The following is a 26,869-nucleotide window of genomic DNA, read 5'->3' as shown; positions in this document are numbered from 1 at the left end:
GCCCTGTAGAGGCGCTGAAAAAAGAATAGGAAAAGTACAGTTAGCTGCCTAAGATTAAAGAAAAGCTGAAAGGATCACTGTATTCAAGCTTAGCTTAAATTTGATGTGGGTTTTCTCCATCAGGAAACAGGCTATGAGAGTACACATGACTCACAAGAGCACAAAATATTGCTGTACCAAGTTATGATAGCTGAATGCTACTTGCTTGTGAAAGGAAAGGAGATGGAGCCTGTCACCTTCTAGAAACATGCATTTACTGGTATGAAGAAGGAGGAGACTACAATTATGATTATGCCTGAAGATCTATGGATTGCACTATGCACTTTTAAAGAAGGAATGGGATGTATATTTTCAAACATATCTCAGCAAAGCACATTTTACTATGATCAGAGAGAATAAGAGTGCAGTCTTATGCATGTTTACTCTAAAGTCAGTCTCACTAAATTCAATGGGTCTTATTCTCAAGAAAGTGTGCACTGAATTGCAGGCTGAATTTTAAAAATGCTGCTATTCTCTCCTAACCATATTACAGTGGTGCCCCACAAGACGAATGCCTCGCAAGACGGAAAACCCGCTAGACGAAAGGGTTTTCCATTTTTGAGCTGCTTCGCAAGACAATTTTCCCTATGGGCTTGCTTTGCAAGACGAAAACATCTTGCAAGTGTTCCGATTTTTTTTCGCTTTCCCCCCTTTTTCTAAGCCGTTATTAGCCTTTTAGCCACTAATCCGCTAATCCTTTAATAACTGCTAAGCCTTTAATAGCCGCTGAACCGCTAATAGCGCTAATCCGCTATAATAGGGTTGCTTCGCAAGACGAAAAAACCGCTAGACGAAGAGACTCGCAGAACGGATTAATTTTGTCTTGCGAGGCACCACTGTATATGTGACAATGAAAACATCAGTTCTAACTGTGACTGGAGTACCCTGGGAAAATAATTTGCTGTGATTAACGCTGGACATGTCAATCAAAATGAAAGGTCCCTACATATCTCTACACACATCGCCTCTCAAGCTCAAAGCTGGACATTTTGCCAGTCAGATTGGTTTCACTTTATCAGAGAGAGAAAAGATGGCCATGCATTTTCCGGACAGAGAAGGCTACAGAGTGACTCAGAAACTTATGAAGTCTTGGTGCCTGTGGGGTAGCTCAATCGGTGGAGCATGAGACTCTTAAACTAAAATAGGGTTCCTGGGGAGGGGGGGGCAAAGTTCTTGAGCTTTTTTTCAGTTCTGCTCAAAGTTGTTGAGCTTTTCCCCCAGACATTTCAGTGATTTCTGCCCGGGCACTATTTCCGACAACTGAATCTCCTCTATGTCTGGGAAATTCTGGACAAATGGCAACCCTAACTCGAGTTCATGGGTTTAAGCCCCGTGTTGGGCAAAAGATTTCTGCATTGCATTGGGTTGGACTAGAAGACCCTTATGGTCCCTTCCAACTCCATGGTTTTAAAAGAAAAATGGGGGTAAATCTTAGGGGAAACAATTTGAAAGTGATCTTCAAAGTTCATGGAGCTGGTCATGGTAATTTCTTACCAACTAGAAAGAGTTAAGCATATAATTTTTATAATGTAACATACAGTCCCTTTTAAAAAAGATTGACAAAACATTATCCACAGAGGGCTTCATATTAACATAATAATGAAATTATTTTGAAGACATTGGAGAGGAACTGACATTTTTTAGTATTATATACTAGAGGCTATTAATAACCTGTAAAATGCATAAGCATGAAGGAGAAATATGTAAGGTGTATGCTCTGAACATCTATTAGCAGAATGCAACTATGCTATGATGTGTTTAGGCATTAAGAAGACTTAATCTCTTCCTGAAAAATTATTAAGTCTTTGTAGCCCCTTCTTAGCATTTTCTTTCTAGAATACTAAGAAGCTTGTGCATAAAATTCTGAAAAAGCAAGTACACATGCAAGTTCTTTTGCAAATGACTTTTATAAGTCCTGAGTCAAATCCAAACTCTACATTTTTATGTTGGCCAGTTAAATCAATGTTCAAACCTTTGAGATTCACTTCTCCAGCCTTCAATATGGGAACAATAATATATGGACAACAATTTACAGGGCTGCTGAAAAGTGTGTGAAGTGTTTTGAACACTCTAAATACTATGTATTGTTATTTATTATAGCTCTCAACTTCATTCTTAGCTAGTTGATATAGAATTGAGTAACTTGAGATGATGCCTGAACTTATTCTGATGGATATCACAGTGTACTGAGAGTCAATTTTCAAATGTCCTTTCCCATCACTTATTTATTTAACCTTAGCCCAAGGGCTAGCGAGTAGTATCAGCAACTTTTACTTAGAGAAGACCCCTGACAGGGTCATAATAATCTAACAGCTACACATCTTCTAAGGAGTCCTCTGCAGCCAAGCTCCAATGGACTCAAATGCAACTACTGCTATTCCTGAAAAGCTAGTGTTCACAAATTAGTAGAGTTTATATAAGTATTCCACTACCATATGTGCCAAAAAGATCCAGCTTATAAGAAATTATTACTTGCATCTTAAAACACTTGTTTTGGTGTATATGCCTGCAAAGCCATTGAAATCTTCCCAGCATCCCACTGTTGAAAGACATTCAAGTTTGTATTTCTATTAAACTTTTCAGCAGCACACAGGTTTTCTGTGGATGCATACCATGGCGCCAATATGTAAAGGCATGCATTTTATCTTTCATATTCGGTGCACTCTCTCTTCAAAGTACATTTGGCTCAGAGAAGACTCATTTTGTAGACTTTTCATTAGTTGGAAAAGAAGGAAAATTGTCACTTCCCCAAAGAAAACTTGACCTGTCTGCCAAAATGATGCAGAGTCTGTCACTCTTCATCAGAGTAACAGCTTGACAAGATTATCTTTAAAGTAGCTTTCACTTTTCATGCCAAATGGTTGTGTGTATCAAAACAAAGATGGCTGTCAATATTCAGTGTTGCTTTAAGCAACAAGATATGTAGATAGAGAGCACAAATACATGGACCTCAGGTGTGCGCTGAGTCTCCAAAGAAGAAAAACAAACAAAACTTTAGAACGACAGAGATGCTACAATGCTAAACAGTGCTGTCCCACAATAGGACATATTTCACTTTGTCCACATCACAGCATTTCTTTGCTCTACTGTTTTTCTCTTCCAACCAATCAGTCCTCTTCCACAACTACCACTGCTTCTTCACTTCCTCCTACAGGCCAGTTTAAAGGCCCCAAGGGATTATCATAGTCCTACCATTACTTTCCCCTCCTCCTCTGGGGAGGAGATCCAGCATGCATCAGTCCTTGCATGTGACTGAAAGTGGGAGGAAAGGAGATTCAAGAGACTGCTCCTACAGAATAGCCTTACAGTGGACTTCATCATTCACTTCCTTGATCAGCCAAGAAACGGCTCCTGAACTGCTCAAATGAGCTACCTGCAGCTCCTGAGCTAGTTGGGCTTTTCAGTCCGTACAAATGACCAGTCAACCCAACGTGGTATGAGAATCATTGATCTAAACTGACAACCTTTCAATTGCTACTCAGCACAAGATGCTGGAATTGATGGAGAGTGTTTTGACAGATGTGGTTTGCTTGCTTGCTGAATGCTTCACAGAACACCATCTGTGTACAAATAATACAAAGGCACAAGTCAGTGCTTTTCATCTTAGAAATTATGATGCTAAGCATGAATTTAACATCATCTGGTGTGGGGTGTAGTGCACCCACGACATGAATGCAGAATACCCTGGAGAATATACTTTCTTTCAGATATCACACTGAAAAGACCAAAGAAAACTTTTAACATCTGAAATATCTCCGTTAGTCATTCACATCACTTAGGCACGTGCATTTACAGCAACAAAGTCTGTGAACTTTTACTGTGCATATTGTTCCCCATCATGTATACTAATGCGCTTCTGCTGGAGCCACTCCAGGTAGCATAATACTTTTTAAAGTTTCACTTCCTGCAGAAGTTTGGGGTGTGTGTTTGCACATACAATGGAGAACACCAAGCATATTAAGAACCTAAGTCTTGTCATGGCAAGCACACGCACAAAGCTGTCCTCAGCTCCAGTTATGCTAGTATTTTGCTACTTTCTTCCCTGGACATGTTTGGGCAATTTGGCAACTATGCTCACAGAATATTGGATTTAATAAGGTAGCATCAATTCTTAAATTCCTTGATTGAAACATTATGTGAAAAGATTGTAAGTGCACAGTAGTGTGTGTGTTATAAAGAGATTAAACACAGTCTTATTTGAGGGGAAAAATTCCTCAGCCACCTTGAACAGTTAAGTTAGTTACAGTCCACACCATCACAGATTTTAAATAATATTCTTTGTCTCCCTAGAAATCAAGAGAATTTGCCACCCTGTGAAAAGTGTTTATTTCAAAGAAAATGTAGCCACTAGAACTCTGCTAGTTCACAGCGTTGGCACGTCTACAACAGCAACAGGGAAAACCAAACGACAATTGTTTTCCAGCTGTTATTAAGGAGCAAAATTTGAGAATAAGAACAAATGCAACCTGTAACAAAAACTTGCAGTGTGGAGTGTTAACTTTTCCTATCCGTCACTATACACTAGCAGTACAGTGGTACCTTGGTTTAAGAACAGTCCTGTTTAAGAACAATTTGGTTTACAAACTCCGCAGAACCGGAAGTAGTGTCCCAGTTTGAGAACTTTACTGAACGGAATCTGAATGGTGGAAGGGCACCGGCAGCGGGAGGCCTCATTAGGGAAAGCGCGCCTCGGTTTAAGAACAACTTCGGTTTAAGAATGGACTTCTGGAACGGATTAAGTTCGTAAGCCGAGGTACCACTATATAAGCTTTTACAGTATGCATTGCTGCAGCTTACACATGTTCAAAATGTGAAATTTTAAAGTGAAATCTATTGCTGTTATTCCACTAGCTGTTGACCCAGTGGAGGCATCAGTTGATGTAAGAGAAGGGGACGCAAATTCTGCCCATTCTTCCTTCTACCTGTGACCCTAAAATCTTTTACAAAGTATTGGGGGACCCTGCAGAACAGCCTGTGATGGGGGGGGAGCTGCAATGCGCTCCATACTGCAATATTACAACACCTAATAGGTTCCTTAAAATTCTGTGTGTAGACTACATAAAAGGAAAAAAGTTAATGCCAGTGACACTTATTTCTGGAATATTATAGAGTGCAGCTATTCAGCTCTGACAAATTTGTCTAAATGATCAATTGTTTCTGTGCATATGTTAATCTATGCTTTAGCAGTAGACTGCCACTGTTGATTAATTCTATATTTATTTGCCTTTGATGCCTTGCTATGTATTTATAATCTGTTTTGCAATGTCCTATATATGTTTCCTCACACCGAATATCACTTTCATGCACACATCTGAATGACAGCGTATTTTTTTAATAATTAGAGGTTATAAAACTGGGAACCACTACAAGCTTGTGATAATTAGATGAAATAAACCGTCCATGATGGGAGAAACATTTTTTCAAAAGCTTTTCATATTCCAAAATTGTCACACAATCCAAGTGTTTGCAATAATGTATGATATTCTTACAACGTTCAGTGACATCATTTAAGCTATTATGGAAGATTGTGAAGGCAATGGTGTGTTAAGTTATCAAATACTGTGCAAATATTTAAGGTTCAATAACATATTTTTTTTCATTCAAGGGGAATAAAGAGTCAGGAGTTTCTGCTGCTTTTGCAACACCACAAAGTTAAAAAAAACAGAAGGCACAAACTGTTTTAGATTACCTATAGCCTGCTTCTATCCACACAGTTCCAAATAATATAGTGGCCAAATAGAAACTAATGAAATAGAAACTAATGAACAGAAACTTAAGTTTCTAGAATATCTACTTCTCACAGGCCCGTATAAGAACAGCGTAAATAGTTGGGCCTGATGAACATTTACTGTTCCCAACCCTAATCCTGCAGAAAGCCATCTAATTAGATTTTAATTTGCTCCTGACTTGTTTTTAGGAGGTAATTTAATTATTGTTTGATTTTGTACCAATGTTATATATTTGATGTTAGCCGCCCTGAGCCCAGTCTTGGCCGGGGAGGGCAAGATACAAATAAAAGTTGTTGTTGTTGTTGTTGTTGTTATTTTAAAATGACTTGAAAAATTACTAAAAATTACGTTGTGAGTTTCCATAGATTCCAGCTCCAGAGTCGGTATGACTATCACAACTAGGAGCCAGAATTTATAAGAACTTACAAGATATAATTGGAACTTCGGCCTATGTAGAAAACAGAGTGCCTGCTATGCTCAAGGCTCAGCATCCCATAGGAAGCTCTGTATAAATATAAACTCATTTTTTATCCCTACACACACTTACAGCCAAGAACTCTGTACAATATGTCTTTCCCGTCTGCAAAACAAAGATCAGTTTATACAATGAAAGGTCCAGTGTTCAGACCAGAAGCCAAATATATTAATACAAAAAGGGGTTAGAATGCTGTCATATATACCAAATGCTTTCCCAGCTCAATGTCACAAACTATATCGGTGCACCAGCAAGAAGACATTACTTCTGTGTTGTAGCTAGAAGACTGCTGCAAATGTTTAGAATCAGAGTGGCAGTGCATTTTTTTTATGGCATAACCTTCAGATATACTGGATGCAATAGTCCAAAAACTATTAAATTAGTGTATGCCATGGGTCTTTTAATGAGAAGTCGATTGCACACACTTGCTCCCCAAATTACTGAAATAATGCATGACTCAAAAACCACTTGACAGATCAAGGAAGCAGCAACTCTGCCCCTTTAGTTATGAGCCATCTACTGAAGAGTTTCCCTATGTACAACGTTTTTAAAATTAAACTGTCCCAACATATAACTATGCCCAAACATCCATTTCGAGAAAGCTTGTAATGTCTGCTGTGTTGCATTGCAGACATATTTATTTGTGTACAGTAAGATGGCTGAAAAGTCAGCTTAAATTAGCTACTCTGCCCTGCATGAAAACAGCTCCTGATTAAAACTAAGCAAAAATATACTTACCACAATACTTTTCTAATTAAATATCCTCTTATCCATTTCTGAATAATCAGGACTGGCGAATGAAAAGATAGGATGTAATTGATTTTGGAAATTATCTTTTTTACCATTTCCATTTCTTCCTGAAATGTAGTTTCCTACAAACAACAACAACAACAAATAATGAGATTTTCTGTAAACATACATTAAAACATATTTTTCCCCAAAAAATAAACAAATCATGCACTTTTTAAATTTTATGTTATAGATCAGGCATACTGGCCAACACTTGCCCCCTTAGATTTCACCAGTAAATATTATATCTCATACCTGATAAGGAACTGTCTTTATTTGAAGCTTGGTAATTGAGCTCACAAAAGATCATAAATCCCTCTATGATTGGATCGGACAGAAATAGCATTCATCCTTTCTGGAGAGTTCTCCACATCACCACTTTACATTTTGTAGTTAGCCAGTGAGGACAAACATCACATTGCTGCCCCCACCAGCAGGAAAGCAGACCGGGGGCAGGTATAATCATGTGACAGGTGCTGTCAGAGCTAAAGCTTCTCAATGTTACAGTAGAATCATAGAATTGTGGAGTTGGAGTAATCTAGTCCAGGCACCCCCAAACTCGGCCCGCCAGCTGTTTTGGGACTACAATTCCCATCATCCCTGACCACTGGTCCTGTTAGCTAGTGGTGTAGTGTGAGAGAGAGAGTGGAGAGCCAGTGTGGTGTAGTGGTTAAGAGCGGTAGTCACGTAATCTGGGTAACCGGGTTCGCGTCTCCGCTCCTCCACATGCAGCTGCTGGGTGACCTTGGGCCAGTCACACTTCTTTGAAGTCTCTCAGCCCCACTCACCTCACAGAGTGTTTGTTGTGGGGGAGGAAGGGAAAGGAGATTGTTAGCCGCTTTGAGACTCCTGAAGGGGAGTGAAAGGCGGGATATCAAATCCAAACCCTTCTTCCCTTCTTCTTCCTTAGCTAGGGATGATGGGAGTTGTAGTCCCAAAACATCTGGAGGGCCGAGTCTGGGGATGCCTGATCTAGTCCAATCCCCTGTAGGGATGCTGTTCTGGGCCCCAGTTTAATATTTTCCATTTCTATCAGTTCTCTCACTCAGGTCTCTTACTGTGCCATGTGAACCGGGTCTGATTTACGAGGACCAAAGGACCCAGAAAGGGGTCCTAGTAGAAGATCTTACCATTGAAAGCGCATCAGTCCAAGCATATTTGTTTTGTAAACTAAGTGGTTTCAGCCAGCCTTGCATTTAACAACTTGCCTGGTATCCACAGACGACTAGGAATTCCATACAGGTGAGTGAACATCATTCCTCCTCCACCAGTTGGATTTGTTTCTATTCTGGCTACAGAGGAAGGGAAGACAATTCTCTTATCTCTGTCCCTTCCCCGCCAGCCTGTTTTGCAGAAGGCATTTCATTTTTGCTAGTCTGAAACGAAGCTAACTGCATGTATTTCCATGCCAGATGTTAAAGAAGGGGCTCTTTTGAAGCCAGCACTGAGGCACATGCTACTAGCATCTTAGCAGGCTAGTAAAAAGAAAAATGCAGCCTAGTCACATTTTGTAGGCATATTTTCAATGTTGGCTTCAATGAAGGAAGGCAATGTTTTTACATTTGGAACATTTCACTGAGCCAAGGAAAGAATCAAAATTGTGTAACTAAACAAAGACATGAATTCTAGTCCTAGCACCTGTGAAACCATTGTTTCTTCCATCTCTAAATGTTTCTGTTAATTCAAAACAGATAAAAATTCAGATGCTTTAAATTTATGAAAACATTCATTATTTTTAGGATTATCTGATGAACAATAATTGTAACTGCAAGCCATGATGATTTGCCACAATAATGAATACTTGCACACAGGGTTCCTGGCATGCAAAGGACTTGGAATGCTCCATTGTGCTTGCTGGATTTCAGCTAATGGCTACAGATTATGATGACATACTTGAAACTTACTATTCCTATGAAGGCATGCCGTAAAACAAACAACAACTAGATAACTTACCTTTCCAGAAGTAGGGCAAAAATCAATATAAAAGCTAGGTGTAAAGGGCTTATATTTTTCAGGAAGCCTCCAGTCTTCTATTATTTCCTCATCAGAAATAACATAGTAGTCCAGTGCCTTGAGTGAAAAGATGCTGTTAACAACAATATGCCTATATGCGATTTTCAGGCACAGGGGAGTGTTGAACAAGGTGAGAGCGATCAGATTAGGGCAGAAAGATAACGAATGCACATCTTCCAGTGCTGAAATGCTATTATTATGAAGATACAGAAGTTGCAGTCCTGCCATGTTTACCCAAAACATTGGACCCGGAAGCTCTTCTATCTGAAACAGTATTGAAACACAATTTTGAAAGAAAGGAGAAAAAAAGTAAATATATAGTGGAAAATGTGGTGTAAGTAACCTGTCAAACCAAAATTGCTTCCTCAGCAAAGGAAGAGAATAAGCCCAGTCAATGATCATCTGCATATTTTTATTTATATATCAAAGACAACACTCCCGGTCCCGAGATGCATGTGTGCTATGATGTGTGACTGGGATTCCCCCATTCACTTCAATAGGAGGGAGCAACGCAGTATCCTTTGGAGCAAGTGAACATGAGAATCTCAACTGAGTGCTTCAAAAGTAAAAGGTAAAATTCCAGCCTTCGGGGGGGGGGGGAATGTTGTGGAAAATAAGCAAACACTCAAAGCAGAAACTAGAATAGTTTTCCCACCCAACTCCCACCATCATGAAAATGCTGACATCATTTTGGGCTCTTAATATCAATATTTCAGGATACAACTTATAGTTCTTCAGACAGCTAATTTCATACATTAGGTACCGTGAGAAATACAATTTTGGCAATGTTGAAAAGGCCACATTTCTATTGCAATAATGACCGGAAGAAACAGAGGACGCGGGGTCTAGCTCTCTCTCCAGCCCCACCTCTCACAGACAAACAAACACTCTCTATTGTTAGAATAAAAAATACTTAACAGTGGAAGCTCCTGCAGCATAAATTAAGCCTGCATCAAGAACCTACAGGAACAAATACAAAAACTGGCTAGTTTCCCCAAACCATACTTTGTATGTTAATTTTTAAAAATTTGCTCACCTGGTTGTTATGAAGATCCAGTTTAATTAAACTAGTGCAAGATTCAAGTGCATCAATATTCACAATGAAATTTCCAGACAAATCACATATTTTAAGTGAAACGCAATACTGCATCTCTTTTAGATTGCATAAATACTGAGTGCGTATCCTGACCATAACGAGATTTCGCAGCTTCTTTGCATCTTTTTGATCGGCGGTTTGCCCATATTGGAGTAGCAGATTTTTAGAAGCAGAGACAAGGTATTTTGCAAATTCCTCCTCCATGGTTGTTGATCTCTTTTACAGTTTATCCATGAGATATCTAAGGGGGGGGGGGAGAGATTACACAGTAGGTTACATTTATTCAACTTTCAAAAGAAAAACTTCAAGTACCCTAAGGAAATATCCAGCTGGTTGTGACAACACTCCCTGCTCTATTAAAGAACTAGCAGCGACAGGGAAGGCAGGCGGGAAGAAAGAAATCTAACAGACTATTTGAAAACATGTAAGCAAGTGCAAAATTCTGCTGTTTTTTCCATGTTATCACAATAACAGAAAACACTAAGGAACTGTGTCAATAAAAATGGATAATGTAATGAAAACAAAAACAGTGTACCTATAAGCTGGAAAGCATACAGGCAAACACAATGAATTGTACTCTAGGTCAAAGTGTTTTCTAGAAACAGTGTAAGACCTTTATATTCAGAAAAAACAATTAGGGGCTAGTCATCAACAAGATCTTTTGTTTGCTCAATGAAAGTGTCATTTAAACATATATCATTTATTGTTATGATGTTTAACTGAATCTCCAAGTATAGGATAAGAGTGTGTGTGTGTGTGTGTGTGTGTGTGTACATGCACACACACACACACACAAACATATATGGAGAAAGAAAGAGTAAAGTGGAATTGGAGGCAACATACAGGTATGCACTACTAATGTGATTTGCTTATGATGTGGCTTATTAGTGAAAACTGCTTGATCAACATGACATGTCCCCTTGTCTCCAATGCTACTCCCCATCACCTGACTCTAAAAGTACGTCCTTCCTCCAACTCGGCTGCTACTCAGGGATATCAGCCATTTCCTGCAGCATAACTTTGGCCAATGCTAGAAAACCTGCAATATCTACACTGAACTAGCAGCTTCTTAAAGCTCAAGATGGCTATTCCGTTTCCTTCATAGAATACTCCCAACATGCATTAAAAGGTAAATGAGTATGTAACAGAGCCGCAAGTTCAGTAGAAGGCCGCCTGAATTTTCTACTGGGATTGGAGTTGATCAAATCCCTGATCTGGGGAAAGCTGGGGGAAATAAGCTACACTATAGATTGAAATTTAGCTGCTTTTAGTATGTATGTTGAAAATAGTAATAAAAAAATACTTTTAAAAAACTATCTTGTACAATGAGCACCATGACTGAACTGGCTAAGGAATGAAAAACAGATACCTTTACCCCATAATCCAACCTATATTTGTGCCGGCAAAATTCCACTGAGGTCACTGGAGATCTGCCAGAAAACTAATTTATGATTTCTTCAGCCTTAACTGAGCAAGAGATAAATTAAATGAGGCTATATTTTAAATTAATTTTTAGAGACGCACCTCATATAAGTCTGCTTTGTCATGGTTTAAAGAGATGTCAAATTAATATTTACTGGATTAGTGAAGAAATTTCAGAAATATATTACTTTTATTTTTAAAGTAAGGAGACCATCAGCACCTTTAATTTCTGCCCTTATTTTAAGGGATGGATAAAGTAGTCTTTTAGTTAGGACCAAAACCAGGGTTTCATGTACTTTTTGTGTGATTTCATACAGAGGCTTCTGTCTTATTTTTAATACTTCTTTTATTGCAGGATTTGTGCATGGTGAGACCATATCAGAGGGCACGACTGCTTCATTTCCTTTCATTTGCACTTTGTACTTTTATAATCCACCGAAGACTAGATTTGATCCAACTCTTAAAATTAAAAAGAAAGAATAGAGCAAAAGTATCTGACAGGAGCCACAACATTATAAAACGAGCAATGATATAGAAAGAGATCTCCACACACATTTATACATCAAGAAGATCTCGGCGAATATCAAGATTGCCAACGCATCCCTGCAAGGACATTCCACTTGCATGAAATAAAATGAACTCATATGCTCGCATAGCACTTAGTACTGAAAATGCTTGTGGAGACATGAAAATATATAAGCCAGTTTAGCAGAACAAGCAAGCCAGGCAGAATGTGGCTCATGGCTCATTTTCCCTTTGGCCATTTGTATAAAAATAAAGAAAGAATATAATGGAGCTGATTTGCTAGAAAGGAGTCAAACGAACTGACCAATGGCAAATCTGTAAAGGAAGAAATGGTTTAAAAAGCATTTTCAAGAGCCAACCTAAGAAGAACCTGCTAGATCAGGCCTGTAGTCCATTTAGTACAGCATCTTTTTCTCTCACTGGCGACCTAAATGCCTATGAGAAGCCTGTCCCATCTTGTGGTTTCCAGCAAGGGGTGTTCAGAAGCACACTGCTTTCAACATGGAAGGCAGAACACAGCCATCATGACTAGTAGCTGTTGAAAACCTTACCCTCCATGAATTTGTGTAGTCCTCTTTTAAAGCCACCTGTCACTATTCCTAGATGGACAGCAGTCGCCTCCAGGCAACTCAACACTGCTGCTGTTTACAGTGAGTGGCCTTCTTCACCACTGTGAACCCTGAAAAGACCTGATCCCTGTTTTCTGCCTGACCCATTTCCACTCAGCCTGGGACGGCATAGCTTCTGAAGACATAGGCTGCTTCTGCTGCTGAAGGGGCCTAGAATGCATTTCAAAGTTCAGGGAAATGTTAATATGGATGCTTTTGTTAACTTGCAAATGTGGATATGAAATACTGTGTTTATGGAATGTAGTTTATATATTTATGGCTGTGTTTGTTTTGATTTGTTGACTGTTCTTGTAAGCTGCTTTGAAATTATTTGGGAAAGGAGCATGCAAATAAATGTTATGATTTATCAGTAGCAATAGAGATGACTCCTGCGGACCTTTAAATTCTAGATTTAAACCACTTCTTCCTTTACAGACTTGCCACTGAACCATTAGTTTTTCCAGCCCATCAGGGCTTCCCTCATCACCAAGAGCCATATTCTGTGTGGCCTGTATGCGAAGTCCCATACCTCCCAGAGGGGGCTATTTCTCCTGCGTTCAGCATCATGTTTCCTCTTTGTTACCCCATCGCTAAGACATGTATAATCTTGTTTGCCATTGTGTTGCATAATGATTGCTTAAAGCAAGAAGAGTATAAGTCTTTAAATAAGCAAACAATGTATTTCAGAGGTGCAAGAAAATAATAATAAAACTGTCACCCTTAGCTGCTATCCCTCACCTATGGAATCACTATTTCACTGTCACTGAACAGAACTTCACACACACACATGGTGGTAAGTTGCGATTCCTGGCTTTTGGGGAGGGAGGGGTGTTGTTGCTGTTAAAATTAGAATATTATTACTAGTAATATTGTCATTATTAGTTAGAATTATTTTCTACCCTTCACCAGGGCATATTACCATCTTTTTTAAAAAATACAACATTAAAATAAATTAAAACAAATTACAGAATAAGGTAGGTCCTAAAACATATATCTCAAGTGTCAAAGCCCAGGGTAAAGAGGTGAATGTGCTGAAAACTGCATAAGAAAATTGCAAGAAGCAATTGCAAGAGTCTATAAATATCAGCTTGGCTTCCTAGCCAAGCCTCTGTCCCTCTTGGTACTAACTTCATTCCCATCTTTGATAAGCAGAGGGCTTGGGGAAGAGACATGCCCAAGAATGAGCATAAGGAACCGTGGAAATGCTCACTGCTTTTCCCCTTCAGGAAGCTTTTCAGGGCATGTTTTTTTCTTCCCTGTTTCTAGTCCTGTAATGGCGAGGGGGGGGGGGATCCCACATCTACCTTCTGTGATCTCAAAAGCACAAAGGGTTTGAGGAAGAAGCGCCAGGAGAATGCCACCTCTTTCTTTTCTTAGTCAAGCTAGTGGATGAGTGAGAGCCTTTCTGAGTGTCCTGTGGGTCTCTCTTGCCAGAGGGCAATAGGCAGTTACCCACGGAAGGGAGGTAAGAAGATGTGACATTGCATTAATATTACGATCATGTGCACAGTCGCACAGAAGTACAGTTCTTAGCATAAGGAACAATCTTTTGGAAATTTGGATAAAGAAAAGCATTGATCTGGATCATGTACAACATCAAGCCAGGCTTGGGCACTGCAAGCCTCATAATCACATGCTCCCCTATTCTTCTCCCTCTCAGTTTTATTTATTTAGCACACAAATCCACACCTCACACTTTTTTCATTCAATTCCCAGGCCAGCTTACAAAATTTGAAAACACAACATTACAAACTAAAAACATACCCTAAACATAAAGTACACCAGCCAACAGATCAAATCAAATTAAGAGGCCTGATAAAGTAAAATAAAGAAGTATTTGCCTGGCACCAAAATGACATCAAAATATGTGCCGGGAGAATCTCCCCACTGAAAGCATTCCAGAATCTCTTTTCTCCATCTGGCCAATTAGCTACTTCAACTTCCATGCAAACCATAGTTCGTTGTTACATCAGAACTAGCAGACTATGGGTTGCACTCGGCTACAGACCAGAACGGTAATGAATCTGAAATGTGATTTCCACACCTAGCTTGGATGTAACGGCAGACTATGACACCAACTTGCATCAAACCATCGCACTGTATTACACCTGTACCAAGCCCATATGGGGTTCCAGATGTGCTGTCCTGCCCTGTTCCTCAGACCAAGCCTCTTGCTTGGCTTCTTCTTCCCACCTGCCTGCTTCTCCCTTCAGCACCCAACTGTCACCTTCTCCCAGCATTCCAGGCCACCCTCTCTTCTCTTGAGATCACTGGGAAGGTCTGTTATCTCACTGGCAGGGCATGCTCTTTGCCTGCAAAAGATATCCCCGATTCCTTCGTGGATTTGTTCTTCTTATCTTTCGCGTGCATTAATATTAGGACTATGTGCATGCCAATCCCTGTTCCAGAGGGAGAAAAATCAGGTGGGCAAGGGTGTATGAGGGGGCTGCTTCTTCCACGACTGACCCTCTATACTGCACAGCCCGTAAAGAGAGAGAAGTTGTGTTCCGTAGGTCAGGGGTGGACAGATTGTGGTATTTATTTGAGGGGTGTTTGGGGTTTATTTAAACTAGAATCACAAGGTCCAACCAATGCTGGTATTAAAATAATGACCAATTGGGTGAGAGCACCAATAATAATAATAATGATGATGATGTAGAGTGGTACTTGATCTAGAGACTAGACTTCTGTTGACGCAGCCTAGAATAGCATTAGCTTCTTTTGCTGCAGCATCACATTGTTGACCCATATTGTGGTCTACTAAGACTCCTAGATCCTGTTAACATATACTGCTGGTGAACCAAGTGTCACCCATCTTATACTGGTGCAGCTGGTTATTCCTGCCTAAGTGTAATACTTAATAATAAATAAGTATTGTTTATACCCCACCCATCTGGCTGGGCTATCCCAGGTTGACTCTGGTTGGCTTCCGGAACATATCAAAGCATTTAATTAATTAATGTTTGGATTTCTAATTTATTTCAATGAGTCTATTCTGAGTAGGGCTAGCATCCGAGGCAACCGTGTGTCTCTCTGTGTGTGTCTTTCCCAAAGGTGTCTTTCCAGGATATAAAGCGAGGCAGGAAACAGTTAAGTGGGGAGATGTGGAAAGGTGGGAGGGGGCACACAGAGAGAGAGAGAGAGGAGGAGGAGGAGGAGGAGGAAAGAGTCGCCTTGTTAGTTTGTTCACAACTTCAAAAACACAGCCCATTACTCAAGAAAAGAAACCCATGAATACCTGAGTGTCGGTGTGTAAGAGATACAGAGTGCGTGTCAGCAAAGAGAGAAGGGGCTCTGCGCAGCTCCCAAGTGCTGGAGGGACGGCTCGGCTGGCTTTTCCCTCTCGCCTGCCTCTGCCCTCTTGCAGGCAGAATGAAAGGAGCACCCACCGATCCCACCTCCTGCCTCTCCCCTTTCGTTGTTTGCTCGCCTGGCTCCTTCCCGTCCCTCTCCCCAGCCTGCCTGTCTCTTCCAGCTGGAGCGCGGGGCAAGGGCACCGGCGCATCCCGCTGGCCAGCCTTCGCGGGGATGTGCGCGCCTCCTGGTCGCCGGAGCAACGGGCTGCTTTGGCGAGGCCAGCCCAGTCGAGCCAGGAGGCGGGTCTGCTGCCCGAGCCCGGAAGCAGCAAGACGGGGAAGGCGCTGCCGCGATGCAGGCTGCAGGAGAGGCGGAAGTTTTGCTGCAAGCAGCCACTCGGGAGAGGCTGGAGAAGTTCGCGCAGCTGAGAGGTGGAAGGGCTGGGTTGGGGGACTCACTGCGCCCCGGAGGCGCTCAGGGCGCAGACCTTGGCGAGCTCCCCTGGCGAGCAGCCTTCCCGCGAGTTACTGCGAAGGCCTCCCCTCCCGCGGTATCCCCAGCGTGCAAAGGAAGGACTGGCCCAGCCGGGAGGGCCAGGGCTGGGTCGCTCTCTGGTCTGCATGTGTAACGGTGCTGCTGGGCAGATCCAAATGCGATGGAGCATGCTCGGCTGGAACCCCCTTCCTTTTCATTGCCCACCTTGACAGAAAATGCGCTCCGCACCCAGGTCCCCATTCTGAGCAAAGAGGGTCCGGGACTCAGAGGGGATGTGTGTTGTTGCTTTTTCCACCCAGGCCAGACTGAAACTTGCGCAGGAATATAATGTCCTGCCCCTCTTGCTTCAAAGCTGACACACCCGTAGAACCTGCTCAGTCTCTCCCATTGCAGACCCTGCCAGCCTGGCAAAAAGAGACCCATTGATACCGGAAGTTAGGTGATCCCGTTACAGGGAAAAACTATAAAAGTGAGAACGTGGATGGTTTTGATATCTGCCATCTCGCTTTAAAGGCAGACAGCTTGTTACCCATCTCTTCCGCCTGACACTCATCTGATTGAGACTGCAGTTGTTTCATTCTCCAAAACAAGGCTTCAGTTCTTTAAAAAATAAAAATAAAAAAATACCTTGCACACAAAATCCTCTTACCAAAATATGTATTTTGTGCATGCAGTTTTTAGCGGCACAATGGAATGCATGTTTATACAGAAGTCCTAGCTCGTTCCATGAGCTTACTCCTGGGTAAATGTGCATAGGATTGCTGCCTAGTTGTGTCACTCTAGTTGCGTGCCACGCTACAGAGGAATGTGGAATGGCAGAGGTAATGCCTTATTCCTTTCCCAGTGAGACAGAGCACAGCCGATTAGTGAGAGGTACAGTGACTTGATAATTGAGGTCTCCAGGATTCTCTTTCTATTTAGCAGTGTGAGGCAGGGATGACATTGGAGTATGTTCTCATCCATGTCTTAATGGGGACATATTTTGACAATAATTCTACAAACTGTTTTATCTGAGCCACACACCATAGCTCTCTCTATTTTGATGCCTCATAAGTGAAAATGGTTTTTCTGACAGTATTTTCCTATAACATTGTGTTGAGTAAGTGCATCAATCTGCAGAGACTATGCAGGAATGTGATGCTTTAATATTGGTAAAGCAAGCACGTCAACGTATGGCCAGTGGTTGGAGAGAGACTAGGGAACCCATGAAAATTGTTTTGAGCTTCCGAAAGGAAGTGTGTGGTATAGGTGCAATAATTGAACTAGCTAGAAAGCTCAGATAGGGATTACTAAATAGCAGTAATCTGAAGGGAAGTACCAGATTTGATAGGGTACTGTTTTCGACAGGTTGGTCATCAAAGGAATAGAAATAGTTCCTTGCCAGAGAGAAGCAGTCATGTATCTTAGCTGCCGCATGTGCTTATTCTTTGTTTTTAATCTTCTGGCATTTACAGCACAAGGGAGGAGTCAACACTCAAACCACAAATTCTCCTTGCTTGTCCCCTGATAAATACCAAGTTGTTTTTAAAACAAAAAAACAAAACAAAACAAAAATAGCTAGGAGAGGACAAACTAGCTCTTTCCCTCAGGCAAGGAGCTATACCTAGTCCTTTGAGTCACCAGGGCTCTTTCTAATTCATGGAAAGACCAGGGAAGACAAAGGATGAAGTGTGTCAGAATTTTAAGTGACTCTAGGTTTCCTTGCCTTTGGGAATAGTTGTGGAAGGGGGCCCTTTAGGTTGTTAAGCAAACATAAAATTGAGCCTGGTGTTTAGGTTTCCTTCTTTTCTCTTATATCAATAGATGCTATTAGGTAGGCAACTGCCCCCATTCCCCTTCTTCAAATTTCTCTTCACAAATCCCTGATATGTTATTGTTTTCCAAAACTAATTTAGTGAATGGTTGATTTTAATCACTCACTCAGAATGAACTTCAGCAATTGTAGTTATCAGATCTGTGCAGACATTTAAAAATAAAAATAAAATATTTTTCCTCCCTGCCACACCCAATTTAATGCACAAAGTAATAACTACTCCAACTAAACCACATCCTGTACTTTCACAGAGCATTGTAACAAAAGAGCCACTCTTGTCCTGGGCATTGTAATATCACCTGATTCTGTATGCAGAGTCACTGACTTGCAGTACCAAAAAGCATAGATCATAGAATTGCAGAGTTGGAAGGGACCCTGAGGATCATCTAGTCCAGCCCCCCTGCAACGCAGGAATATGTAGCCATCCCATATGGGGACTGAACCTGCAGTCTCAGCGCCACACTCTAGCCAACTGAGCTATCCAGATTACAGATGAAGCCATGTTGGTTCGTAAACCTTCAAAATCCACAGTCAGATAATGCCCCCCACTCCCACTTGTTCTGGGGCTATTCCAATTCCTCTGAGCCAATTTCTGTGGGTGGTGTTCTACTGCCTCTTCTACTGAGGCAGGAAAGCCCATTGCGCAAGAAGAAAGCCTTAGGTAACTGCTTCCCAATAGCTTTATTAGGACCTGGAGTGAGTCTCAAGAGCCAGGTAAAGAAGCCTGGGGGGAGCACATTTGTGCGCACATCCCGGCAGGTGTGAGAATCTCCATCCCTGGTTTAGCTAGAAAGGTAAGGAATGGGAGCCAAGCCTCAGAGTCTATTAGGGAGAGGATTGTTTTAAAGGGCTTCAGCGCTATTGGCAATTGTATCTCCTGTAATAAAATGTTCTTATCTTCAAACAGGTAAAACGGTCCAGTCTGGAACATTTTGGGATATTGTTGTAATAACAGCAGTTGACAAGAAACAAGAAATAGCTTACCAGCAACAATTATCCCAAAAGCTGAAAAGAAAGGAACTCCCTCTTGGTGTTCAATACCATGTTTTTGTGGATCCTCCTGGACCAAAAATTGGTGGGTTCTGATCGCATTTCCTGGGAATGTGACAACATGACAGATAAGTTCTTTGTAGCAAAGTTAAAAGCATAACCCTAGCTCAAATAAGCACTATCATTTTCTTCCATTAAAACTCATAGGACATAACCTTGCTTAAGTTTAATAACAATAATTTGATCTTGTACCTCGCCCTCACTGCCATAAGAGCCCAGCGTGGCTCAACAGTATATTTTGCTTAACTTTGGCAGGCTCGTGCCTCAAGTTTGGAAGGCTAACTTTCCAGTCATCTGGTGAGCAGAAACTGAGCCAGTTTGTGGTTTAAATATTCAGCATAATTTGATTAATTTTCAGACAGATAAAAAGGTTCTCCTTCGGGTGCATATTATGACAGCTGTATCTCTTTCACTGAAAGATTTCCAGAATGCCATTAGAAGCTGAATTATATTAATTAAACCTCCAAAAATATGTTCAAATACTATTATTAAGCTTCTTTTGATTCAAGTGTGCAACTCCCATCTGTATTAATGAGACGGATGTTCTTTTGGACGACATGACAGTTGAATAGATTCATTAAGGTCTATCCTAGTTTAGGTATTATCATCTGTGCGTTCTCATCATGTATTATGGTGTCTAAGAAGCCAAGGCTATTTCTACAGGTAGAAACTGGACAAAGCTAGCAATCAGTGTTGCATTTAATTCCACCTTAGGAAATAAGAACCCACATCTATCTTACTCTGGGTCAGAGGCAGTATGGTTCTCAATACCTGTTGCTAGGAACTTAAGGAGGAGACAGTGCTTTTGTGGTAAAGTCCTGCTTGCAGGCTTCTCATACGCATTTCTTTGGCTACCGCGAGAACAAGGTGCTGGACTAAATATTCTATTGACAGCAGGCTTTTCTCCTGTATTAGCAAAAGTGTCTTATATATGCTTTATACTGTTCAACCAAGTCTGATTTTAGAGTTAACAGAGAGAGGTCACAGTCCACTGAGTCACTTTGCAGCCAACCAAGGTTTCACTATGGCTAACTCTAGAAGGGTAAAAAGCCCAGGCTTGCTGGGAGTCCAGATTTCAGTCATAATATAAAAGCCACGTCTGTTTGAGAGGCATGTTAATGATCATTTTAGTCTTGGATAAATATTACTGCATCAGGTGTACCTTCAGACTGATTCTGAAACCGATCTGTGAAGTTAAATATTCTATCCAGTTTGTCCTATGCTTGACAACTTTGAGGTAAATTTTCAATATAAAATGTTCATTACCCAAATCACTATGAAGTAAAAAACAAATCAACATAAATGTGTTGCATTTATGTCAGTGAAGTAGAAATAAAAATAGACTAATTGTGTATTAGCAAAAGCAGTCTTGAAGCAGAAACCTGTTGTTTGCTTCTTTATATGTAAACATATTCATTTTATCACATTTATTGTATCCCACCCTTTCTTCAAATTGCTCAGGACAGTTCATGGGAATTCTTATTTTGTCTTTACTGTAACTCTGTGAGGTAAGTTAGACAGAGAGATTGTGAACTGGTACAACATCACCCAGTGAGCTTTTAAGGGGATTTGAACTGACATAAATTTCAAAAGAAAGACATTTCTCTCCATCCTATTATGTGAGCCCAGTTAAGTGATCTCATACTAGAAGTGAGCGAACTGAATACTCAAGGCATATTGATTGCCTCTTCTTGTTATTTCTAAATTGAAGTATGTGTTGAAATGTTTTGTAGGAAACGGTGGATCAACGCTTCATGTCCTTCAGTGCTTAGAAGAACGTTATGGTGATAAATGGGATTCTTTTACCGTCATATTAATTCATTCTGGTAATCTGTTCCTTTAAATTACACTTCTCTTGCATTATGTAGGGTGTTTTTCTTCCTTGAAGAAAAGATAGCAGTGAAGATGAATAGGGCTTTCCCCCACTACAAAATTAAACTCAAATTGGATTGGCTTATTTAGGTCAAATCATCTGAATCATCATCCGCTGCAAATACCTTATGCAGGAGAAGAGAAGGAATATAGAGCAGCCAATGCCAGCATCCAATAAAATCTCACTCCCCCATCACTCCCCTAAAGTTGGAGAGGGCAGGGTGTAACTTCCTTATGGTACATAGCACTGGATTCAGAAATCAGGTGCAATCCTGGGTGTGGTGAGTTTTCAGTGCACCAGAAAGTAATAACCACATTGCTAGACTGTCCATTAACATGTTATGGGTTGTATGCTTAATAGTATACACTTGGTTATGCGATTATCTTCTATCTGGGCATACAGAGAAACATGCACATTGACAATTATTTTCTCAATATACTGTTAGTTTGGATTGTTTTCAACCATGGGTTGATTGTGAATGTGCCTCCTGCCCTCCATGCAGCTTTGCCACCTCAATGGATGTAGCACACAGCACAAACACACCACTATATGGTTTGTGTTGTGTGAACCCAAATGGTGGCTTTTGTTTTAGTTTGTTTTAGCCAACCAATCCGAATTAAGTCAATGCTTGTGGAAGTCCTTATTTTAAAAGTGGCAAGCTTTAAAGTTCTCCAGAACTCTTCATCAGGCAAAATGTTCTGCAAAAAGTAGTTTGGGGGCAGTGTACGAAAATTAGGCTGAATGTTGTAGTCATTAGGTCAGCTTGTAGACCCTGTCCAAAGATGGAGATTGCAGGCTAAAGAAGGCCCTCCTGGTTGCTATAGATACAAGGTTGCACATATAAGAGTCTGCTATAAAGAAGCAATGGCTACTCCCCATTTTTGAGAAAAGAAAAGTCTAGTTCAGGCTTCCTCAACCTCGGCCCTCCAGATGTTTTGAGACTACAAGTCCCATCATCCCTGACCACTTTGTCCTGCTAGCTAGGGATCATGGGAGTTGTAGGCCAAAAACATCTGGAGGGCCAAGGTTAAGGAAGCCTGATCTAGTTCATACATCACTTCTAAGATTGGGGAGCCAGTTGCTTTCATACAGTATAAGGTGAATGTGTCAGTCATAATTTAAATAGCACTTTCAGCTTTCATTTCCCTGTTTAATAAAACATGTTTTGTAAATGTTGTAACCTGGTCTGAGCCCTTGGGGGAATATAAAATTATATATCTAAATAAATAAATTCCCCCGGCATTGCATGGCTTTCTGCTTCAAATTTAATGAATTCTGTAATGGTTGTTCTTAACAAGTGATGGTGTTTTTGTTGTGGAGGTGGGTATGATTAACAAAATCAGTCCTCCTGGCAAACTGGGAATATCCCCTTACACAGTTTAGTACATTCGGCAAGAAGAGGCTGTTGGTCCCTCTTAACTGACATTCTTAACTGAACATAACGGAGCATCCACTGAAGGGAGGGGCTGATTCCAGAGCAAAACACACAAGCCCTGCCCACCAGATGCCCAGCACTCTACTATTCAAATTAGGCCCCAGTGTTTTTCTTAAAAAGTTTTCATAGGACTACATCATCAGTCACGCAAAAATGTTAGATAGAATGTTATATAACTTACGAAATCCTTTAAATTCTGTATATCTGCATGAACATCTGCATGCATATTGTAAAAGTTACTCTTTTATTTATTTATTTTTTAAGGTGGCTACAGTCAGCGTTTACCAAATGCGAGCGCTCTGGGGAAAATCTTCACAGCTTTGCCTTTTGGGGACCCAGTTTATCAAATGCTAGATTTAAAATTGGCTATGTACATTGATTTCCCCCTCCACATGAATCCAGGCATCCTGATTACTTGCGCCGACGATATTGAACTATATAGTACTGGAGCAACAGAATTCATAAGGTTTGATCAGCCCGGGTTTACTGCATTAGCCCATCCTTCCAGTTTGACCATTGGTACGACTCATGGTGTGTTTGTGTTGGAGCCAGCATCACTTTTGACAGAAAAGGGACAGCTCGAATACAGATCTTGCCACCGTTTCCTGCATAAGCCTAGCATTGCAAGGATGCGTCAGTCTGGAGCAGTGTGTGAAAGAGGTCATTGTTCAGCATCTTCTCCTGGAGGACAGGGAAACTCCAATGTCATTTCTGAGTCCGTGTACACAGATAGTTTATTTTACATTGATCACACCACTGCAAAACTACTTCTGGCCTTTTATAAACAGATGGGCGTGTTGTGCTGTGAAATAGATGCTTATGGTGACTTTCTCCAGGCATTAGGGCCCGGAGCAACACCAAATTATGCAAAAAACATAGAAAACGTCACAAAAGAAGAGTCGGGCCTAGTGGAAATAAGGGAGAAAATATTTGGACTTCTAAAAGGATTGCCACTCAATGTTGTACTCTTAAATAACTCCAAATTCTATCACATTGGGACAACTTGCGAATATTTGTTTCATTTCACTTCTGATAGGAAGTTGAAATCAGAAATGGGGTTGATGCCAAATGTTTTCAGCATCTGTCCAAACAGCGTGGAGGACACTGGGAAATCGGCATGTATCATTCACAGTATACTCGGTCCAAGGTGTTCTGTTGCACCTGGCTCAGTAGTTGAATATTCTTGGCTGGGACCAGAGGTTTCAGTGGGAACAAACAGCATCATCAGCGGCTGTTATATTGACACAAAAGCAGACATACCTCCAAACACTTTCATAGCTACACTAAGCGTGAGGATTGATGGAGAAGTAATGTATGTGAGCATGGCATTTGGTATAGAAGACAACTTGAAAAAGAAAGTGACAGATTTGGCAGATACTCACTTAATCAATTTTTTGGGAATCAGTCTTGGACAGTGCTTGGAGCTCTGGGGCCTGAGAATTTCGGACGAGCTCTTTTCTGGTGATGAGACCTGTCGAGGGTTATGGACAGCTCGGCTTTTCCCTATTTGCTCCACTTTAAGCGATTCACTGAAAGTGTCTTTAGGGATTCTAAACTCTGCGCAGAACACGTTGCCTTTTAAATTGAATGGTTTTAAGCTCTTGTCTGTTGAGGAAATGCTTCGCCATAAAGATGTAGAAGACATGTTGAGGTTCAGGCATCAGCTCTATGAAGAAATCAGTCTGCAGAAACTGAAAAGGGAATCTGATTTGTGAAAAGTGTATGGAAGTGTTAACATTTCCCCCCGTTCTTTAATTTGAAGAGGATTGATTGCTTTCAAGCTTGTGGAAACCCAGAAGCAAGCAGCACACACACTTTTCCTCCCGTCTGTCTTTCATTGAAGTAGAAATAATGAAACTGCATTAAAAGTGTTATTGTAGCATAACATTAATAATGCAAAAAAAAAAAAATGCAGATAAAGTATTCTTTTGATGAAAAAATTAATGAAATATTTCACATCTATAAAAACACAAAGAGGCAAATAGCTGTCCATTATTATTATTATGTTTTTGGTTTTTATTAATTCAAGTGGGGAACAGAACTTATTAATTAGAAGTTTTAAGTGGTTTTCAATCAAACTTTTTCAAAGGAGGATATTACCTCTTGCAACACTTTACCTTTTCTCGGGCTGGTTTGTTTTAAGTGGAGAAAACAATTGTGCATTTGATCATGTCTGTATAATCTTCATCGCTTTTGCTTGCATTTAGTTTTGATTCAGATTTGCCGTGGCCAATGACTAGCGCAATAAAGTTATTTGGATTGGATTGGAGAATCTTCATTGAGCAAACCCTGAGACATCAGAATGACAGCTGGTGTGCAAGTTCACAGTACCATTCCACATTTTGTGTGCGAACTCTTAACACTACCATCCCTATTTTTCAAATATATGTGGCTGCGGCTTCATTATTATCTTTTAGGCACAAGCTGTGCATTACAGTCCTAAGCAAGTTTACTTAGAAGTAAGCTCCACTGAGTTCTGTAGGATTTACACATTTCTAGTGTTCAGGATTACAGACTGATCCACTAAAGTATTTGGCTTCAATTACGGTTGGCTTTTAATATATTGTTATGTTTATATGCTGCCTTTTTATTTCTGTCTTTTATGTTCTTGGTTAGTTTCTTTGTTCTGTTATGATTTTAAAACATCTTTGTAAACTGCCTTGAACCTCTATCTGATGCGAAAGAAGGATATGAATAAAACAAAAAATGAAATTGCTCCATAACCAAAGGAAAGTTACTGTATTTTTTGCTCTATAAGACTCACTTTTTCCCTCCCGAAAAGTAAGGGGAAATGTGTGTGCGTCTTATGGGGTGAATGCAGGCTGCGCAGCTATCCCAGAAGCCAGAACAGCAAGAGGGATTGCTGCTTTCACTGCACAGCGATCCCTCTTGCTGTTCTGCCTTTTGAGATTCAGAATATTTTTTTCTTGTTTTCTTCCTCCAAAAACTAGGTGCATCTTGTGGTCTGGTGCGTCTTATAGAGCGAAAAATACGGTATGTGGGATTTGGTGTGGTTTTGTCTGTGCAGCTTTCTTCTATTGAACTTTCCTACAAGTGAATTCTGAAAAAAAGTGCAGTCACAAAGGCTAAGCAGCGACTTGTTACATTGTGACCTTAGCCAAGTAGTAGATTATTTACATACTCAAAATACTACAGGTGAGTATTCTCGGGTCGCAATCAAACATCTTTACATAGAAGTAAGTCCTGGATTTTATATCCAGGTGGGTGAGTTTAGAATGGGATGCTTTGTGTACAGATTTTGGGAACCACTGGCTTAGTTAATTGTCTGCAACCATTTTTAAGGAAACTGTTGCCAGTACTTCTGCCTTTTCACTCTCATTCAGCTGCCTGAATGTAGTCCCCTGTGAATAATCAGGGATGCTGCCAATCAGCTGTTGAGGGAAAGGCTAAATCCAGCCTCCTTCTGGAAAAGCCAGTTGGCACTATTTGCCAGTTTTCTGGCTGGAGTTTTGCACAGCCAGTCCATACAACTGGATTAGGCTTAGAATCACACATGCAGCACCTGTCTGCATATGCAGTTCCTCATCAGGTACATATGCTTCCTAGCTGGATGGGGGTCATTTGCTTGTAAGACTATCCTTTTGGCTACTTTTTCAGGCTAAAAGAGAAGCAATTTAGTTATAGATGCACACATATGCTTTACCTTGGTAGATCTAACAATGAGACTCATAAACCAAATCCCTTTTCCATTATTACAAAAATTCTGTTTCTTGTAATCATCCAAAGCTTTTTTCATTCCAGCCGTCTTTCATGCAAATACTCATTCAACAGCTTTAACTACAAGATTGACACATGCTTTATAGAAACGGAATATTAAATACAGCATTTGGATTCAAGGAATTCAAACTATTTCATCCTTTTTGTATTACTGTATCAGGAAAATAAGTGTTTACTATGCATAACAAGTAAATGTCTGATAGAAATAGTAGACGTACGAAACACATGCAATTCAAGTAAAAATTTAATGTAACCTTTTCATAGACAGTTTTTGCAAGTACTATACCCCGATCTCCGCCCTGCACCTTTCAGTTTTGGAATTAATTGCATCATAAAGCAATTTTTGCATCCTTCCAGGTATTGTGTGGGGCAGGGGCAGTGGCAGAGGGAAAGATAGATCATTTCTTTCTGCTGGACCTTCAAAGCTTTTCACCTGCATGACTCCATTTGATTTGTGAAAAGCTGCAAATAT

At 40.5% G+C, this 26,869-nt stretch overlaps 2 protein-coding genes across 12 annotated transcripts in view; one reads left to right on the top strand and one right to left on the bottom strand.

Moving 5' to 3' along the window:
* Positions 1 to 19,394, bottom strand: part of LRRIQ3 (leucine rich repeats and IQ motif containing 3) — a 43,888-nt gene extending 24,494 nt beyond the window's left edge. For 2 of the 11 annotated variants that reach the window (XR_014220872.1, XM_082227255.1), the window contains exons 1-4: positions 14,741 to 14,920; positions 10,082 to 10,382; positions 8,986 to 9,309; positions 6,982 to 7,115 (exon numbers count right to left, since the gene is read on the bottom strand). Coding sequence is in view for 10 of the 11 variants with exons in the window: in XM_082227255.1 (XP_082083381.1) it covers positions 6,982 to 7,115; positions 8,986 to 9,309; positions 10,082 to 10,345 (722 nt within the window). In the remaining variant the exon portion in view is untranslated. Of the gene's footprint in view, positions 1 to 6,981; positions 7,116 to 8,985; positions 9,310 to 10,081; positions 10,383 to 11,783; positions 11,920 to 12,116; positions 12,167 to 13,434; positions 13,534 to 14,740; positions 14,928 to 15,934; positions 16,125 to 19,285 lie in introns of those variants that run through there. The other 9 variants (XM_082227260.1, XM_082227257.1, XM_082227262.1 and 6 more) reach the window with 9 other exon arrangements.
* FPGT (fucose-1-phosphate guanylyltransferase) lies at positions 16,182 to 25,396 on the top strand. The gene is given in 5 exon segments (XM_082227269.1): positions 16,182 to 16,287; positions 16,289 to 16,424; positions 19,209 to 19,376; positions 21,085 to 21,177; positions 22,924 to 25,396. Coding segments are annotated over 5 exon segments (1,911 nt in total). The 5' UTR covers positions 16,182 to 16,224; the 3' UTR covers positions 24,375 to 25,396.
* Positions 25,397 to 26,869: the final 1,473 nt, after the last annotated feature.

Source organism: Podarcis vaucheri (assembly GCF_965113315.1).
Source record: "Podarcis vaucheri genome assembly, chromosome: 6".
Taxonomy (NCBI): domain Eukaryota; kingdom Metazoa; phylum Chordata; class Lepidosauria; order Squamata; family Lacertidae; genus Podarcis; species Podarcis vaucheri.
Note: the sequence above shows the minus strand (reverse complement) of the source record. Positions and strands in the feature narration are given on the sequence as shown.